Below are 18,775 nucleotides of genomic sequence, written 5' to 3'. Positions count from 1 at the left end.
CAAATACGGAGATAGGTTTAAACCCAGAGGACATCTGCCACCCAGGACAGTGTTGCCCTCCGTGCGGCTCCTACTTCTCTTTAAGACTATTCAGTCCTCAAATAATTAAACAGCTTGGAGTTGTCCCATGTTTTCCTTGGAAACTTGTGAATTTTATTGTAATTCAAAATGTGTCCTCTGCTTTATGTCATCTTAGAATTTGTGTGAATGTTCTGTGGAGCTTTAATCTCTTTTTGTCTACAGGAGAATTCCCATAAAGGGTTTACTTGGAGGTTCCTGGTTATGCAAACTGTTCTAATGTTACTTTCTTACTTGAGTTAATTCAGTGGATAAGAGTGTAATGTGGGGCACATTTTGCTAATATATATGATTTCAGGATTATGTTCCCTGCGGACTAAAGTGATTTAGCATAGATACTATATTTGGAGTCAGGAGATAAATTGTTGCGGGGCTCTCTGCGACCTCTCTGGCTAGCAGCGTGATGGTCCTCAGGAGGTGAGAAGACAATTCAGTTCAGCACAACTGTGCAATTGTTATTAGTTCAAACTTCAGGAGCCTTTGGGGGGACATATTTAAGCACAGTACAGTTTGATGGAAACTTTTCCAGTGAAAATTAATTCAGTCCTGTGTATACAATAAAACATACGTAAATCTCTTTGAGGAACAAAGTAAGCTAAATAAAGATCCAATGTGACCACATCAATACTTCATAAAGTACACATGACACCTTCCATAATGGATCCTGTAGATTTAATGCACAGAAAGCTTTAGATAGGGGTCTGGAGGGGGGTCAGATGTGGTCTCCTGCCACACAGATTGCACAAAGGTCACCAAGCTAGACACTTTTCTGTTCCCAGCCTTCCAAGTGGATCCCATTCCTTGTCTTGAAGGAATAGCCCTGTGTGCTGACATTCCAGGTTCCTCTAGTGCTTCTGGTTGGCCATATATGTTCAGTTTTATTCTGAATTTAGCTGCCTGTAAAGTGGGAATTTGAAATTGAAATATTATGGAGTAGGTAGCATTATTAATGCTCAGGTCTGTTTTTGAGGGTATTTTTATAGACTTAGGGAAGGCACTTATAATTTTATAACTGAAAACTAGCATGAAATCTGACTTTAAAAATCAAAATGCAATGACGAGATGGTCACAAGCCTGCTGTGCTCAGAGTGCTGCTGTGGAATTGGTAAGGGGACTCTCAGAGTTTCACTGTGTGAGGGGAAGTGTAACGACGAGGTGTGTGTGTTCATAAGCTTAGGTTGCAGCAAGCAGGTTTGTTTAGGAACACACTCAACCAGGTGCTATGTAAAGCAGACCCTGCCTGGCCCCCACCCACTACCTTGCCTCACAATGGTCTCCCTCAAGCCAATGCAGCTGATTGCAGGATTGATGCAGAGGGAAGGTCTGAGGTTACTGTGCTGCAGACTCTGCACTCCATCTAATAGATAGGTGTGACATCTTTTCAAACCCAGGTCACACATGTGCACTCCCGTTCATCTTGCAAGAGACACCTGGAGTCTGACTTTCATATGTGCCTTAGCTGTTAAAGATGCACCAAAATGTATGCCTTGAGTTGTTTTGAACGTGTCCACTGACATACCTCCTCCCCTTCTTCCTTATCAGCCTGTATATTGCACACTCTTTACAAATGAATACTTAATTGAAATAAAATATAGAGCAAATATCACAATGGTATTAAAATAACAAAAGTGTCGGGTAATGGTGGTACGTGCCTTTCGTTCCTGAACTTGGGAGGCAGAGGCAGGTGGACATCTGTGAGTTCGAGGCCTGCCTGGTCTACAGAGTTAGTTCCAGAACAGCTAGAGCTGTTACATAAAGAAGTCCTGTCTTGGAAAATCAAATAATAATAATATTATAAAATAATATGATTGATTTGCCTTAGGGTTCCTCTGTTTAGGGTACTGGCCTCACTATGACAAGAAGAAAAATAACCAGGCACTAGTTTGTATTTAAAATAAAATCATGAATACCTTGACCCTTAGGAAACAGTAAATGAGGACTCACTCACTGTATTTCCTGATTTCAGCAATGATTTCTGACCTGAAGATTCGAGTTTGAAATACAAGCCCAGAGAGTTTTCTATACTGTAGGCCCAGTGAAAAACGTGACCACATGAATTTATTTTAGACAGAAACTGGCAGGGTATCCATTCTCCCCGATTCCAAGCCTCCGAATTTGCTCTGCCATCCCCTTAACAAACTCCCCTACTGTTTTGTTTCTATGTACAGCTTGTATGCCTGGTGCCAGGTGCCCTGGGAGGTCAGAAGATGGCATTGGATGCCCTGGGACTGGAGCTACAGATGGCTGAGCTCTCAAATAGGTGTCGGGAATCAAATGTGTGCCCTCCAGAGGAGCAGCCAGTGCTGGTAACTGAGCCGTCTCTCAGTTAGAATAAAGCTGCTCCCGTTATAGGGCTATTAAAAGTTTATTAAAAGTTAAAATAGACTCAGCAACCCTGAGGACAATATGAAGATGGTAGGGCATGTAAATGCTTTAGAAGATGCCACCTTAATTTGAAATTTCAAATACAGAAGGCTGTTAGTCCTAGAACAAGCTTTTTAATTTAGCATCCCACTTCTATTTCCGTAAGCTGCCCACTCCTGAGACCGTTTCCATGTGTGTAGTTAATTTTTCGATTCGTGTGTACGTGTTCATGTGGGGGGATATGCATGTACATAAAGTGCACATTGGAGATACATATGCACATATGTTCATGTTGGGGTCGCATGTGTGCATGTCAAAGCCAGAGCTCAATGTTGGGGTGTCTTCTTTGATGGCTGTCCCCCTTGGTTTTTGGGGGGCAGAGTCACTCACCAATTTGGCTAGACTGGCCACTGAGCTCCAGGGATCGATCTACTTTTTCTTGGTCTCCATCCCCCACAGTGCTGGAGTTACCAGTCCCATGCTTGGCTATCTTACATGGGTGCTGTGGATTGAACTCGGGTCCTCATGCTTGTGCAGCAGGCCATCTCCTCAGCCTGTTTCCACATTTGATTACATTTTATATTAGGATCAGTATGAGTAAAGTACCTCACACTGCATTAAAAATCATCCTTTGCTTTAGAGGGTTCTGTCTGGAATGCCTGAGGCAGCCAAATGCCTGGGACAGGCTTATTGTGGCTCATGGGGTAAGGTGATTCGGTTCACAACTGACCCTGTTTCTCTGGGCCTCTGGCATGCCTGGCCTGCTGGGGCCTCAGAGTCCCCTCCATGTGCACGTTCCTAATGCTAACTTCTCCTAACAGGCCCCACCTCTTCTAAGTTCCATTGTCTCAGAATGCTGCTGCATCCTGAAGCACATGGCCTTTAGGGGGCATTTCCAGACCCAAGCTATAGCAGTTGAGATAGAGATTTTTACATTTTAATTTAAAACTAGGTCTGATGGCAGACTTTATACTCCAAAAAAGTTAAGTAAACCACACTAAAAGGCCAATTTCAAAATCCTTAAACAGATAATTTAAAAAATAATAATGATATGGCTCATACCAATACCAAACCAGCATGTGTTAATTTTATGAAATCTTGCTGCTTAGCTTCTGGCTAAGGTCATGTGTAGTAAAACATTTTATGAAATTTTAATGTGAGAACCAACGGATGCTACAACTAGTTCAAAGAAGAAGCCAGACAACAGACACATAGACAGAAGTACTGGAATAAATATGTAAACAGACCAATCCTTGCTTCCTCCAGAGAGGAGGAGGAAAGAGCAGAGCAGAGTTCCCCCTCTAAAACCAACTATTACTTTGCATTGCTATCAGCTATCCACAAGGCAGAGTTGTACGGTAAGTCTCGGAACTGCAGACCTGAAGCTGTTCTAGACCGAACTATCCTGAGTTCACTGAAGCAATTCTCCCCACACCCTGTGCTAAAAGCTCAATGAAACGTGCGGACTGTAAGTAAATCAAGCTGGGCCCAGTAGTGCAGGCTACGAGCATGTGGAGCGCAGGTTCAAAGCCTGCCAGTGAGATGGGAAGCCTGGCATCCCAAGACGCAGTGGAACGAGAGAAATGGCTCCTGCAAGTTGTCCTCTGACCTCCACACAGGCATGCACTTGTACAGACTAAGCACAATTTCAAAATCTATTTTAATGAGGGTTAGGATGGCAGTCTAATGGGAGAGCACTTTCCTAACAGGTATGAAGTCTGAGATTCAGTTCCCAGAACTGAAGAAAAGAAAGGTGTGAGGTACCAGTTCAGTCTGATACCATACTTTGCTGTCAGCATCTGCAAAACCCCAGGCTAGAAGATTGCCTGACAAGACTACAGAGCAAATCCAATATAAGAACAGCACAGTAGATGCTGAGATCCCAAGCCTTCGGAGCACTGGCTGCTCTTCCAGAGGACCCAAGTTCAATTCCCCATATGACCACTAACAACCATCTGTAACTCCAGTTCCAGGGGGTCTGATGCATTCTTCCACGGACAATGCACACATGTGGTACACAGACAGAGATGCAAGCAAAGCACGCATTCAAGTAAAATAAAAATATATCACTTTAAAAAGAGAAAGAAAAAGTACATTGCAGCAGTAGGTGGCAGCAGAGCTCTACTGGAAACTACAGCTTTCAGAAAGTGTGGAACAGGCTCCATAAATTTTCCCGATGTACAGAAGTTGGAATGGACTCATTTTTTCTGGGAAGCAAGTCCTTAATTTTTGCTTTACACCCAGTGAAAGCTATGAGGCATTTTCAGCAAATGTTGGGAAGCCTCATTCCAATTATATACACCAGCTGGTTGCCAAATGGCTTCAAGTTAGAAATACTTAGGAAGTTATTAGATCTTACTGTACACTGCCATTTTTGAGAGTCAATAAAGAGTTAAGTTTTGGCAGTTTCATGTGATTCAACCTATATATACAGATTCATGGTCGCCCCCAGTCCCCTTTCTATTACACTTGATGGTGGGTTCACATTTAAGAGCTGCTGCCTTGTCTACGTTTATGTTTAGGGAAATGGACTGTCAGGCTCTAGTCCATCCCAAGGCTGAACAATGAGAACCAATGTGGCATTGGCATCCCTACCCATCCAGTTCACTGGGCAGCTTTCTCAAGGTGTTTGATCGAAGAACCTCTCCACGTGCTTACTGAAGTGCCTATAAGGGCTGAGGGTACAGCTTAGGGATTAAGTGCTAGCCAAGCCTGCAAGACTCTCTATTCAGTCATCAGTACTTAAAAAAAGAGAGGAGTGTGGAGGATGTGAGAGGGTAGAACACAAGAAAGGGGGGTAGGGAGAAGCTGTCTCCACTACTGCAACCACCTATGCCAAACCCATAGCAAACTTGCTACATTAGACTCCAAGGGAGTGGGCAAAGGGATCTTGATTTTAAGGATGCTCTGGACATCTGCAGCCAGAGCAAGTAATCCCTGGCACCAGGAGGAGGGGTGAGAGGAGGTGCGTCAGCATCAAATCGGATTGTTAAAACCATGACTCTCACACCAGTGTAGAAACCGGAGCATGTCAAACTATGTGCATTGTTCATTAATTTCTGACTGAACCACAAGGCGAAACTAACTCAGTGAGCACGTGGGGAGAGAGACTTGTACAACCCACCAGGAGATGCCTGCTCAGAACAAATGGGAATAGCAGAGTGAGAGTACCTGGTTACAGATGACAATGACGAGTCCCTCGGGGAGGAAAGGGGGTACTATGGAATTTGACCCCCCCCCAAAAAAGAAAAGGCTGCTGTAGAGTTTGACCCAAACTAGCACACGATTTCACGGTATCCAGCTCTAAAAAAGAACCTGGAGGATCAAACACACAAAAATCCTAGCGAATCAAATAATTCTTAGTTAATAAACTCACTTCACAGGACAAGTTTATCATTCATAAATTTATAATAGGATCTCATTTACTGATTTTTTTACATTTTGAAAATGAATAGTTTGACTTAAATAATTATATTGAAGTATGTTTTATATATCATAAAATTCTCCAGTGTCCAGGTGTCTCTTAGACAGCAATCAAAACAGTATCATCCACAAGTATAAAAGGGGGAGCCCAAATATCCAAGCTGGATGAAAGGTCAAATCAGTATGCATATAATGGAATACTCTTCAGCCTTAAAAATAAGAGAAAAATTTACAATTCTGCTATGGAGGGACCTTAAAGACATCCTGAGTGAAGTGAGCCTGTCGCATAAGACAGACCTCCACTGACTGGAGTTATGGGAGTTAACATAGAATCACTACCAAAAGTAGAATGGCGCCTGCCTGTTAAGAGGAGGGGCAGTCAGAGTTGGTGTGGCATGGGTAGGGAGTTTCAGCTGGGTAGCTGGCATTGCTCTGGAATGCTCTGGAGATGATGGTGGCGATAGCTGCATGGCAATGTGATTTGCCTGATGCCACAAAACTGTGGGTTTAAATCTGGCTAAAGGTATGAAGATATGTCTGCCATCCCAGCAGCCAGAAGCAAGAGGATCGTGCAGAGGCAAGCTTGAGCTGGTCAGCCTGGCCGCATAGTATGTTCCAGCTGTTTCCAGTTGGGGTTCTAATCCATAACACTGCTTGAACATACATATATATGAGGAGTGTGTGTGTGCACACATAAGTGTGCTGTGTGCGTGTGTGTGTGTGCGTGTATGTGTGTGTGTGTGTGTGTGCGTGCGATGGATCCAGTTGTCCTAGTAGGTATGAAGGTACCTTGAGGTTTAAAACTCCCATTTAGCCCCTGCTCAGTACAGTCAGTCTTCATTTTGTGAGAGCTTCCCAACCATTTAAATGTTTTCTTGGGTGAACTTTTATTCACAACTTGTGCTTTTTCCCCCATTGAATTTATTGTCATATTTCTAAGAATTCTTTGTAAGTCTTGCTGCAAATCCTTGACAAATATGTATTTTGCAAGTATACCCCTCTAGTCTGTTGTCTTGGTGGTGTTTTAGATTTTCTTCTTAATTATTTTAATGAAGTCTAATGATGTGTTTCTTTATAGCCTGGAAGAACTTTTTACTTAACTCATTGTTTCAATCATTTTCTCCTTTTCTCTTCTAAAATGTTTTGCATTAGCACTCATGTTAAGCCTCTTTATCTATTGAGTTCATTTGTATGTGTGGTGCTGGCAACGGTCTACAATCACTGCCTTGCGTGAGTATCTGGTATCAGCAACAACCACAAGTTGTTGGGTTATTTTAAGCAGTTCTCTAGTCAACTGCTTTGCACATTTGTAAAAACAATACAAGGAGAAACAATTGACTGTAAATACAAAGATTCTCATTTCAGTTCTGTTCCATTGACCTACATGTCTTCACAGGAGTGACATATTGTCTTGATACTGTGGCTATAAGCACAGGAACTCAGACAAAGTCAGATTTGAATAATGTCTTGTCTGTACCTTTGTCTAGCTATGTGACCTCAGCTGGGGCTTTAACTTTCTTATCTAGTAAGTCTGGGATACTAAAACTTGCTTCATAAAATTATTCAGAGGGCTCATACAAAATAACTAACATATAATACTTAATAATGGTCCTTGACCTATATCTGATGACTAATAAATGTTAATTTGTGTATTATGATTCATATCTTCCTTTTGAATTGATCATTAGTCATTATGAAATTTGCATCCTTCTAATTGGCAACATCAAGTTTCTCTTGCTAACTATTATTTTTACATGCTATATATTTTTCTGTCATTGTAGTATCAATCTGTTTCTTTATATTTAAAGTGTGTCTCTTGCTGGACATGGTGGCACATGCTTTTAGATTTATCACTCAGGGGACAGAGGCAGGCGTATCTTTGTAAATTCAAGGCCAGCCTGGTCTACATAGTTTCAGAACAGCCTACATAGTGAGACTCTTGTCTCAAAATAAGTGAGTAAATAATAAATTATGTATCTCTTAGAAACAAAATGCTATTATTTTACTCTCCTTTGGCCATTTTTGTTTCTCCATTGACTTGTTTAGTTCACGTACATTTAATGTAATTATTGATATAGTTGTGTTTAACTCCAGAGTCTCGTTTTGGCCATGATCCTATCTTAGAGTGAAACAATCCAATACTGAGAATATATGTCAAAGCGTCCAGCTTTAGTAGGGCCTGAATCTCCTCAACATTACGTAGGGACTGAGATGAATTCGTTCTGTTAATCATCGTAGCCACTGTTTCCCTTCAGCTAGATCTGGTAGTTTTGAGTGTACTACTATCTTTCCGTTGCTATGACAAAATACTTGAGAAAAAGGAAGCAAGTTTGTCTGGGCTCATACCCTAGATGCTTCAACACATGGTCACGTGAGTAGTACATCATAGTGGAAATACATGGCGGGAACAAAGTTTCTCACTTAATGGTAGCTTGAAGGAAAAAAAAAGGATGAAGAGGCTGGAGTCCCAGTTTCCTATTCAAGAGCATAACCTGCAATGATCTAACTTCCTTCTGCTGGGCCTCACCTCCTAGTGGTTCCCTGTCCCTCAATAGACCCAGGGGCTAGTGACCCAGTCAACATCCAGCCTTTGGAAGACACTTGACACATTAACCATAACATGCTCTGGGCCTGGGAATCAGCCAACACTTCAAGGGAGAGCTTGTCTGTGGATTTCAGTCACCTGTCTCTATCACGTTATCTTCAAGCTCCAGCTCCTCCACAGCTTTCCATCTCAGTCCAGAGCCCACTGCTTCCTGCTGTCACCCCATAAATGTGTCGGGGGGAAAACCAGACTGAGCTTGTCTCACAGAGTTGTACTCTCTCAGTAACCAGGCCCTCTCAGATCCCACCTGGACTGAGACGTTGCCAATTCTTTCAAACATTTGTTTTATGCTTTTTTTTTTACTAGCATTATTATTATTTGGCAGAGAAATGAACCTGCCACAAGCCTTTGCCCCATGTGAAGAATCAAAAGCCTTATGCTGTTTCCATTTATTGAGCCCATCTCAAGTAGGTAGGAAACCTTCTTCCTGGCAAACAAGTAGACTTGATCCTATATCAGTCTACAGAAAATGGAATGGTGTTACGGACAACAACAAAGCTATCTACGATATTTAACTGGTATCCAACTGGATTCTCTAAGAATGCCATTGTCTTGAGTATCTGAAGGAATTTGGGGATCCAGGGTCTGATGAGAACACAACTCAGCTGAAGAAGGTATTCCCAGTGCCTTAGAAGTCTTTTCAAAGGTCAGTAAACTGAGCCCGAGAAGCCAAAAAAGCAAAGGCCAACCTAATAAGTGACATGTGAGAAAGGCATTCTGAAGAGTTGGGCAGTTGTACTGTACAGGAACTAGGCTTGCAAGAATATTTCTAAGGTGTGAAGCTGTTGAGTAATAAGCCATAAATAGGACCCATTGTTTCTTGGGAACAGATGGATGTCACCTGTGTTTCACCTATAACTCAAGAATGCTGAGGAACTGTCACCAAGATTACTTAAGATTGTGAAGAGCCCTTAGGTGGGATGAGAAGAATCGGTCGGGAGGCTCCAGTTCTGTCCACACCCAAGTGAGTAACCTTGGTTACCTGGAAACACTGTTGTCTTACCCCAGGGAATATAGTTTTCAATCCTGGTCAGTCAGGGTCTAGTCAGAGAACAAACCTACATCTGTTATTTTATTATTTTAATGTATTTATTTATCTATATGAGTGTGTGTGCATGTGCGTGTGTACACCATGTGGGCGGGTGCCCATAGAGGCCAGGAGAGGGTATGAAATGCCCTGGAGCTTGACTTACAGTTGACTGAACGCTACCTGAAATGATTCCTGGGGACTAAATGCGGATGCTCTGAAAGAGAAGGAAGCAGGTTAAGCTTAACTGTGGAGTCATCTCTCTGACCCCCGCATCCATTATCTTAGCACAGGGTTTAATGCAAGATTGTAGAAATTGAGACAGCAGAGAGGGAATGTGGTGAGATCGCACAAGTGGCAGCTACTGGCATCAACCACCACCCTGTGATGAGGCAAAGCAGAGTTGCTGTCATAGCACAGGCTAGAGAGGGCCCAAGAGCTGGACTCCAGACTCTGAAGATGGAGACCTATAGCATGAACTAGTATCTTGGGGTTGTATGTAGTGGATATTTTTGACACATGTGATATTGAATAGAATAAAGCTCATTAATGAGAGTTCTATAAGTCCACTTTAAGATGTATAATTGAGAATTGACTTAGACTTTTTATGGTGGCATCTAAGCTTACATAGAATAGAATAAACCCCATTGATGGACTTCCAGATTTCCTCATAAGCTCAGTTTATCAGGTTTCATTGAGTAGGATGCCTTAGCTTACCACCAAAACATGAGCCAGAAGTATTTAAAGGAGGTAGATTAAGTCTATACATTCACTTAAAAATATGGGAAGTGCTGGCCTGAGTTCATAAACAGGACTAAGCATTATTCAAAGGCAGCTTGGAAGATTTTGCTAAAAATATGCTAGACTTATAAATAGAATAATCAAATCTGTCACCCAAATGTAAAAGCCTTAAAAAGATTTTTAACTTGCTTATTGGCACTAATGGCAAATAATATGATTGGTTAAATTCATAATTATTATGTTTACTAAGTATTCAGGTTTAAAGTTACACTTACACAAATAACATGGAAGGGGGGAGAACCACCCAAGGCTATTCTGTGGACAGCCACCCTGCCTAGGACACTGGACTCTCCTTGTCCAGCTCTTGCCCATGTCCTCTGGAAGTGGCCAATCCTCAGCTTCTCTGGAAACCATGAAACCATCACTCACCTGATAGCAGGTGCTGGTAGGCTCCGGGCTTGGCTGCTTGGATCTTCCTTTTCTAATTAGTCAGGATGCCTTCTTGAGCAAGATGCTCCAACGCTAGATGTGGGGCTTGGTCCCTTCCACTCTAGTGTTCAAGGAAACAGACACTTCGGTCATTTTTCCATCACTGTATTCCTAGCGCCAAGAACAGGGCTTATGCAGTGGAAGCTTCCCCTAAGTATGATGGGTAACTTGGCATGTGTACACTGTGTTAGTCTGACATGGTTCTCACTGGACTAGAACCAAGGTGTCAGGTCTGCGTTCTTTTCAAAGAGCTGCCAGGGATAATGCCTCCTTGCCTATGCAGCACTAGAGACCGTTCATATCCTTCTGCTTATGCCCTTTCTTTGCCACTGAAAGAAATACTCCATGACCAGCACAACTCCAGTGTAATTAATCAGCCGAGACTGCACCTCTCCAAATGCTTTTACTAAGCCTTCTGAGCCCTCCAACTAATACTGCCCTTCTAAAAGTATTTACACAGAGAGTAAAACATTATAAATTTTTTCTGTCAAATAGAATCAGGAAAAACATGCGAGGAGCTCATAATAAATATAACACAGTAAGCATTCCCTCTAGGTCAAACACTCTGAAAGGAAAACATCTTGAAGGGCTTTTTTAGTGTTTTTATGTTCATAGATGAGATGCTTCTCCAGAAAAACATGCCTACCCAGTCTAGACTGGCCAACGAAACCAAAGGCTAGGACCTGGCTCTGGAAAAAGGGCAATAGGACAATGGAGCATGTTACACACAGCCAGTGCAGGAAGTATTGAAGGGAGAATGCACCGTGCCCAGCTTTACTGTGTTGCAGAGGGCTGTTGTCTGGGAATTGAACTCAGGACCTCTGGAAGAACAATCAGGAAAGAAGCTTAGTCGCCGGTTGTGGTGGCCAGAAGCCAGAGAGCGAGTGAAGGCAGTTGCTGTTTTTTTAAAGAAAGAGAGACCACGCCCCAATGGGCTGGTATCTCAGCAGCTATTGGCTGAAGGAGCGGAAGGAGCTCCGGCAACATTACTGTGCTTGCAAATTCAGTCAGAACACAATTGAAGCATTCAACACCGCAGCACACATGACAAACAAAACATTTATTGTATCTGTTTTGGAAACACACAATAAGAAAGGAGTTCAGTTTGTGAGTTCACTCAGAGCCCAGAGTTGGGTTTATACTGTCACCAAACTTCAACCTAGGGGAACCCTTGGCATAGATAGCAAGATGAAATCTCCCTGGCACCAGGTGGAGGAGACCTGGGTAAAGCTGCTACAGGTGACGCCTGCGATAGGTCTGATGGCCAAAGCCCACAAATGCCGTAAAACGTTGCCGTGTGCAGTCTGGGGTATTTCTGCACTAATACCAGGTGTGTCCAAAGAGAACTGTAAACTGTTTAAAGTCAGCAGCAATGGAGTTCAACAGCCTGTCCACTTCCAATACAAGAGCTCATGTATTATACTGACAACTGCTGTCCTTGACAGAGACATCCAAGATAAGGAAAAAGGCATATTTAAAACATGCACTGTTCATCTTATCAGTGAGAAAAGCAAACCCAAACATGACTAATTACTTTGCCAGGATCATCAAATAATCTCAAGTGTGTGCTTGGTGTACTAACAAGGACCTAGCCATCAGTTAAGTTAAACAGACTACAATGTTCTGCCCACTAACACACGTTAACTTATGGAGAGGTTTTTTTTTTTTAAGTTATTTTAAGTGTGTGTGCATGCACGTGCTTGTCTGAGTGTATATATGCACACTGCATGCATGTAGATGCCCCCAGGGGACAGAAGAGGGCATCCAATCCCCTGGGACTGGAGTTAGTGATGGTTGTGAGCTGCCTGATGTAGGTACTGAGAACTGAGCCCATGTCTTCTGGTCTTCAGCAAGAGCAGAAAGCGTCCTTGAGCACCAACCCACATCTTCAGCTTCCCACCTGTAGACTTTAGACACTACACACACACAGAAAGATTAGTTTTTGCATGAAGTTCTCAAAGGAATTTGAACATTTCTTTGTGTATATGGTATGTGTGTGGTGTGTATATGTGTGTGCACACATATATGGGTTCACACACTGTGTGGACATGTATGGGTGCACGTGTATGTGTAAGTGCATGAGCACAGGTGTGTGACATTTAGACAATTCTGTGGCAAGTAGACATCTCTCTTCTGTCATTTGCTCTTGGAAGGACAAAATTAAGATATTTTAAAAAAATTTCTAAAGCAGAATGAATCAAAAGCAGAGCTATGGTCGTATTTCAGATCTCTGCCCAGAAGGGAGACACTATCAAGACTTAGATGAGTGTAAATGGCCTCTTCTATTGGTGGCTTATGCACTGAGATTCCATCAACAAAATTTCCAGATCCTGAGAGGCCAGCACACACCAAGAATCAGGAGAAAGTTTCGATGTTTTTCTAAGCTTCTATTGGCAAGACCAAAAGACCGTTATAAAGAGGAAGCCAGGGATTCAACATAGACAAAAAAGTTCCCTTTCCCCAATCTGGAGGGAACATTAGTCAGGACCTAGCACAGTAACAAAGCCTGCTGCCTCAAAGAGCATCACAAGACGGATACAACAGGAATCCCAGACACTTCTGGGTACTTCTATAGGCCCAGGGAATAAACACTCCTCCAAATAAAACGTGTCCACATGCCTATCTCTCTGTCCATGGATGCATTCCAGTTACTAGGCTTCTCTGCCTAAGAGGCAGGCTCCTGACTCCAGCACAGTCTTCCCTAGAAGCCTAGACACTTAGAGCACAGGCACTTCCAGAGCCAGCTCGGAGGTTTGTGAATCCCGCCCACTGTGGGTCCCTGTGTTCTGAGCTATCTCATCACCTTTTGAAGGGGTCCACTTGTGTTCTATCTGCAAAGACACTCCTCTGGAAATGAACAGTGCAAGGTCCTACGTGCAAATATTTGCGAACTTTTTTTTTTTTTGAACAATACACGTTTTACAAATTCAAGTGAAATCCAGGTAGACTAGGTCAGTCTTTGTCAGCCAGCCTCTCAAATGCACAACAGGAAAGCGGTCAGTTCCTGAAACTAGAGGAGTAAGGCACCAGTGACTGAGGGGTTCATTCCTGCAGTCTAGGGGGAAGCCTGAGAGGGACGTGTTGAGGCCAAATGCAAGACAGGGCTGCGCCAGTCTAGTAGATTCTCCTAGGCTAAAGAGCCCTTCGTGTAGACAGCACATGACATCTGGACATATGTAAGGGTGCACCTGTATCCTCACCCACGAGGAGAATAATGCTTTCTAGGTCACTATAACCAAAGTGACAAGGACACATTCCAAGGGCCATGTGTGACATGGGCTACAGTTGACCTTCCATGCTATACAGAACTTCTGCTATTCTTTCTACCCATGGCTTCTGCTTCATGGGATCATTAGGAGAACTGCCAAGACTGGCACATTCTAGATGCTCATGTGTGGTCCAACCTTCTGCTATAGTTACACCAGAGCATTATATACTGGGAGCATCGGGCCAGTCCAATATGATAGGAAAGGCCCAGAGATGAAGATCCAGATGAAGTAGGTGAGCTGGAAGTCAGGAGAACAGTGGCATGGGGAGCTAGTCACAGACACCGAAGTGGAGAGGTTTACAGGTGTTTTCTGAGGGCATGGAGACTTGGCTTGGGCCCTAAGAAATAAGGCACTGTCACTCAAAGCCAGAGCGCCTCAGTGATCCACGGAGGAGAGGCAGCCACATAGTCCTCATCCTGGCCACAAAGCAGGGATGGGGAAACCCCGGAGGTGCCAGCTCAGCTGAGGGAAGCACAGTTCATCTCTGAGTCCTCCTGGCTGCCACTTGCTACATCCTCTAGTTCCAGTTCATCGGGGCTGTCGGGGATGCTGGGTTCACTGGAGCACTGGCGGTGTGGTGGCGGGAAGCTGGGTGGCAGGAGCAGGTGCTTGTCCTCGCTGCCAGCCTCCTCCCCTAACCCTGAGTGCATCATGGTGGCCATAGCCAGCAGCTGGATGTCCGAGTGGGCATTGGCCACGGTGTGCCGCCGCACACTGCCACACTTCTCCAGGTACGCCTCTCCTTCCTGCTCTGTTAGCGGAGTCAGGGCCATCTCATTCAGCGGCCGGCCAACCGAGGTCATCAGAGAGGCGTAGTTCAGGACAGTCACCTTGGGCCGGACCCTGGAATGCCTCCTGGCTGCAAGAGAAAAAGCAGCAATGTCTGTGACAGGGAACGGTAACAACATCTTCTGAGGAGCTTCTCCACAGATGGAGGAAGAAAGAGGAAGTGTCTCAGTGTCCAGAACAGCTTCAGGTGGCCCTCCTGCCCCGCCCTCCACTGACTTTAAGGAATCCCCCTCCCAACAATGCCACTAGCAACAAGTCATGTCTCACACCTTTACAACCACACCTTGTGGCCTGGCTTGTAGGGAAACCACAATCACCTTCACAGAAGCTGGACCCAACAGCTTCAGAGGACATGGACTAGAGACAGTCTCTGTTTCTGAGGTGAGGCACCCATCTGCGAGGTAGGGTGTGTGCAGAAGCCAGAGTCAAAAAGAGGACAGGAGGGTTCCCATTTCAACTGTGACAGAGACTCCCAGGATCTGGGCGAGCCTCCAGGTGGGGAAGAGACACATTGAAGGCAACACACGGATATAAACTGCACTGACAGGAGGGGAAGATGTTACATGTACTAAAACATGAGACGGATTAGCCAGGGCGGGGTGTCCAGGCAGAGCACCGAGTGGGAGCAGGGGCCAGTGCCAGGGAGAACACAGGAGAAGCTGAGGGAATGCAGAGTCAATGTGTGGAACTGAGACCCACTGCATCCCTGGCTGAAGGATTTTCATGGGCCTCAACCTGCTGGAATGAGCCCAGGAAAGGTCTCTGGGGTTTTCTGGACATGATCCATTTTTCAGGGCAGTCAAGTCCGTGAAGGGTTCTACTCGTAGTGAATTAACAAAAGGCCACTTTGAATGCAGCTGAAAAGAGCTGAGAATTGAAGCCAGACTGAGACTGAGACAGTCTTGGGGAGTGGGAGTGGGTGGTGGAGAACCATGCTGTTTTAGGACTGGAGAACCATGCTGTCTTAGGGCTGGAGAACCATGCTGTCTTAGGGCTGGAGAACCATGCTGTCTTAGCCTTCAGCAAACACTTGCAGAGCTACACTTTGCAAAACGCTGCACTACCTGCGGAAAAGAAGAGGTGCACGAATTTGATTGGGGGCGCGGAAGTGGAGGGAGGCCAAAAAGCTTGTGTGGAGGGTAGGGGTTCAAACCCAGCTGCAGCTATGTGCTGGGTGCCCAACAAGTGCTAGGCACTGTGCCCAAAGGGAGATGGTTCACCAACAGCATCTCCTTCCGATGTGTTGCAGAAGAGAAACGTCAAGTCTGCAGTCACAATTACTTACTCAATTAATTATTCAAGTCTGGGGCCCACAGCAGAGCTGTTTGTGACCTTCACAAGCTAGAAAGAGGTCAGGTCATTTGAGCAGCAGTAATGGGGCATGAATGGAAAACTTCTGGTCAGGAGGAAAGCATCTCTGGCCTGCTGGGAGACCTAACATTTGAGTGGCTCAGGGTCCATGACCTGGCCAAGGACTACGCCTAGCCAAGCAGGGCCAACTTAAGCCATGCTGAAGAGAGAGGCAGAATTATTATCCTTTTAATGAGACACCTTATTTTCCATCCCAGCAGTCTCACCCCTAACTGAAGTTCAGCTGGGGAATTAGGTTTGAGTCCTTACCTTTGCATGACAAGCACTTTACTGACTGAAGCTCCTCCTTAACCCCAAGAGAGAGATCTTGAAGAGAGAGTACTTCAGCAAGATGTGCTTACTGGGGAATGGTAAGACTCAAGACACACAGACCTCTCTAGGGCCTGGGGAACAAAGAAGAATGTGTCCCGGGCCTTGCACAATTCTAAGGGGAGGACAAGCAAATCATGGCAGCACAGCATGACAAGGGTTTGGGGTCCCTGGAAAGATTAGTAGGTGACCTCACACCTGGAGGAAGAGTGGGGACAGGCTGCCCCTAAGGAGCCCATAACACAACATGGCATGGCATTGCTTGGCCCCGCCCTCGGCGTTGTTTCTTCCCCCTGCTCTCTCTCAGGAGAAAACCAGAGCTGGTGTTCCAGCCACGTGCAGGTCACAGAAGGTGGGTAACTAGCACCAGACCAGAGCGCACAGCTGAGCCTTGGCCTAGTGGTCCTCAAGGTCCCTCTGTCCACGTTGCCTCGCTCTTGCCATGCAGTGACTTGCCGGAGAGGCCTACAGCTAGCTCTTTCCTCTGCTTTCTGGAAGAATATTTTGGTTCCCAAGATGGTGCTGGCAGAGCCAAGGCCACACGAGCCTCATGGTTTGCCAAGTGTCCTGGCAGACAGTGCTTCCTTGGTGAGCTGCCAGTCACAACAGCTAATCCTCAGAAGTCAGCAGAATGGTGACTCTATCAGTCAACCCTGCCTGGGGCTCCTTAGCGAGCTTGAAGACCAAAGGCTGGGACCTGGGCGGACAGGCAGCTTCCCACCCTTGGGCCCATTATATTCTCCCTTTCTTCTTTGCACCAGAGATGGCAGAACCATGCCCCCAGAGAAAAGGGAGTGAAGTCTCCCATTGAGGAACTGGCTGTGACTGTCTTCCTAGGGCCTTCAGAGACATGAAGACTGGGCTTTTTCTGCAAGGGGGCACTCTTGCAGGGAGAGGCTGGTCTGCCACCTCAGCTGGCACCCACTCTCAGGCCACTTCCCCTTCCTCCTTGACTTTCACAAGGTAGGGCCAGCGGAGCCTTTATCCCCACCCCCCCCACCCCCCCCACCCCCCACCCCCCCCCACCCCCACAGGCCGCCAACCGAGCCAAGAATTCATCCCTGTGGAAGCCAGCAACAGCAGTTCCTTTCAGATTCCTAGAGAGGCAAAGCCTGTGTAGAGAGGTCTTTTGTTGGGGATTGGCTCCCCAACAGGCCTTTGATCTTCTCGGCTCCCAGAATGCCTCTGCCTACCAAAACTATTGGGGGCTCCTGCTCTAGGCCAGAGCTGAAAGACCCAGACGGCCTTTGTCATGCAGAGAAGCTAGTGTCCAGCTACAGGAACGGTTACAGAGGGGCCCCAGGGATACAAAGAAGGGAGGCTGTGGGAGGCTAGGGTTTTTGTGAAGGAGGAATCTAGCCCGCTAATGTTTGCCGCAGAGGAGGGGCCCGGAGAGGCTCAGAAACCCCAGGCAGCTCAGGAATTTGGGTAACTGGAAAGGTAGCACTTAGGTCAGGCCGGCACTGTGGTTTTGTTGTTGTTCTCTTAGCTTCACTGTGGCCCCCTCACCTGATACCGCCATTGTCCTCTTGTGGAAAAAAAAAAATTGGAGCAGAGGGCTTGCATACGTGTGCGTACCACACACGTGTGCGCACATGAAAGTTTCATTTGGGGCCTTAGATTAGATCACTTATCTGTTGTTCTAAAGCAAGACCCCTGTCATGGTACAGCTCCAGGGCCAGCAAGTCATTGCCCCAGCATCTCTGGAGTCAAAGACACAGGGTAAGTACCTTTCTAGCCTGCAAAGGTGGAGCATTTCTCAGGGACTCTGAGAGTAACAGTAGCACCACCCTCCATGTACAAATGACTCTCTGCATCCACTTCGCCCGCACCGGATGGACGGTGGGCAGGAATAGATCCCATTTGTCACATCTGCAGCAGCACACAGGAGAGTCTGACGACACAGCTGCTGAGATTACTCATCAATGGCATAAAAGTAGTTTTTAAATTGCTCAGAAGAGGATAATGGCCACCCTCTGTCCCTTTTAAAGCAAAGTCCCTTTCAAAAACAAAAACTGGGCTGGCAAAATGGTTCACCAGGTACAATTGCCTGTCACTAATCTGTCAACCTGAGTCAGAACCCTATAACCTACATGATGAAAGAGAAAATGGGCCCCCCACAAGCTGTTCTCTGGCTTCTATACTTAGGTTGTAGCAGGTAAAGGTGGACATGTGTGTGCATGCACACACATGCACACGAGTGCACACACATGCGCATACACACATAAACAAACAAAATGTACTTTAAAAACCATACTATTCTTCCTACAAGAATAAAGCCAGGGCTAGAGAAATGGCTCAGAGGTTAAG

General features: G+C 45.4%; 1 protein-coding gene across 4 annotated transcripts in view; it reads right to left on the bottom strand.

The window, feature by feature from the left end:
- Nucleotides 1-11,782: 11,782 nt before the first annotated feature.
- Nucleotides 11,783-18,775, bottom strand: part of Prr5l (proline rich 5 like) — a 183,689-nt gene continuing 176,696 nt past the window's right edge. For all 4 annotated transcript variants that reach the window (XM_057781674.1, XM_057781676.1, XM_057781675.1 and 1 more), the window contains one exon: nucleotides 11,783-14,855. In XM_057781674.1, coding sequence (XP_057637657.1) covers nucleotides 14,455-14,855 — 401 coding nt within the window. In that variant the 3' untranslated portion in view covers nucleotides 11,783-14,454. The remainder of the gene's footprint in view (nucleotides 14,856-18,775) is intronic.

Source organism: Chionomys nivalis, chromosome 9 (genome assembly GCF_950005125.1).
Source record: "Chionomys nivalis chromosome 9, mChiNiv1.1, whole genome shotgun sequence".
Taxonomy (NCBI): Eukaryota; Metazoa; Chordata; class Mammalia; order Rodentia; family Cricetidae; genus Chionomys; species Chionomys nivalis.
Note: the sequence above shows the minus strand (reverse complement) of the source record. Positions and strands in the feature narration are given on the sequence as shown.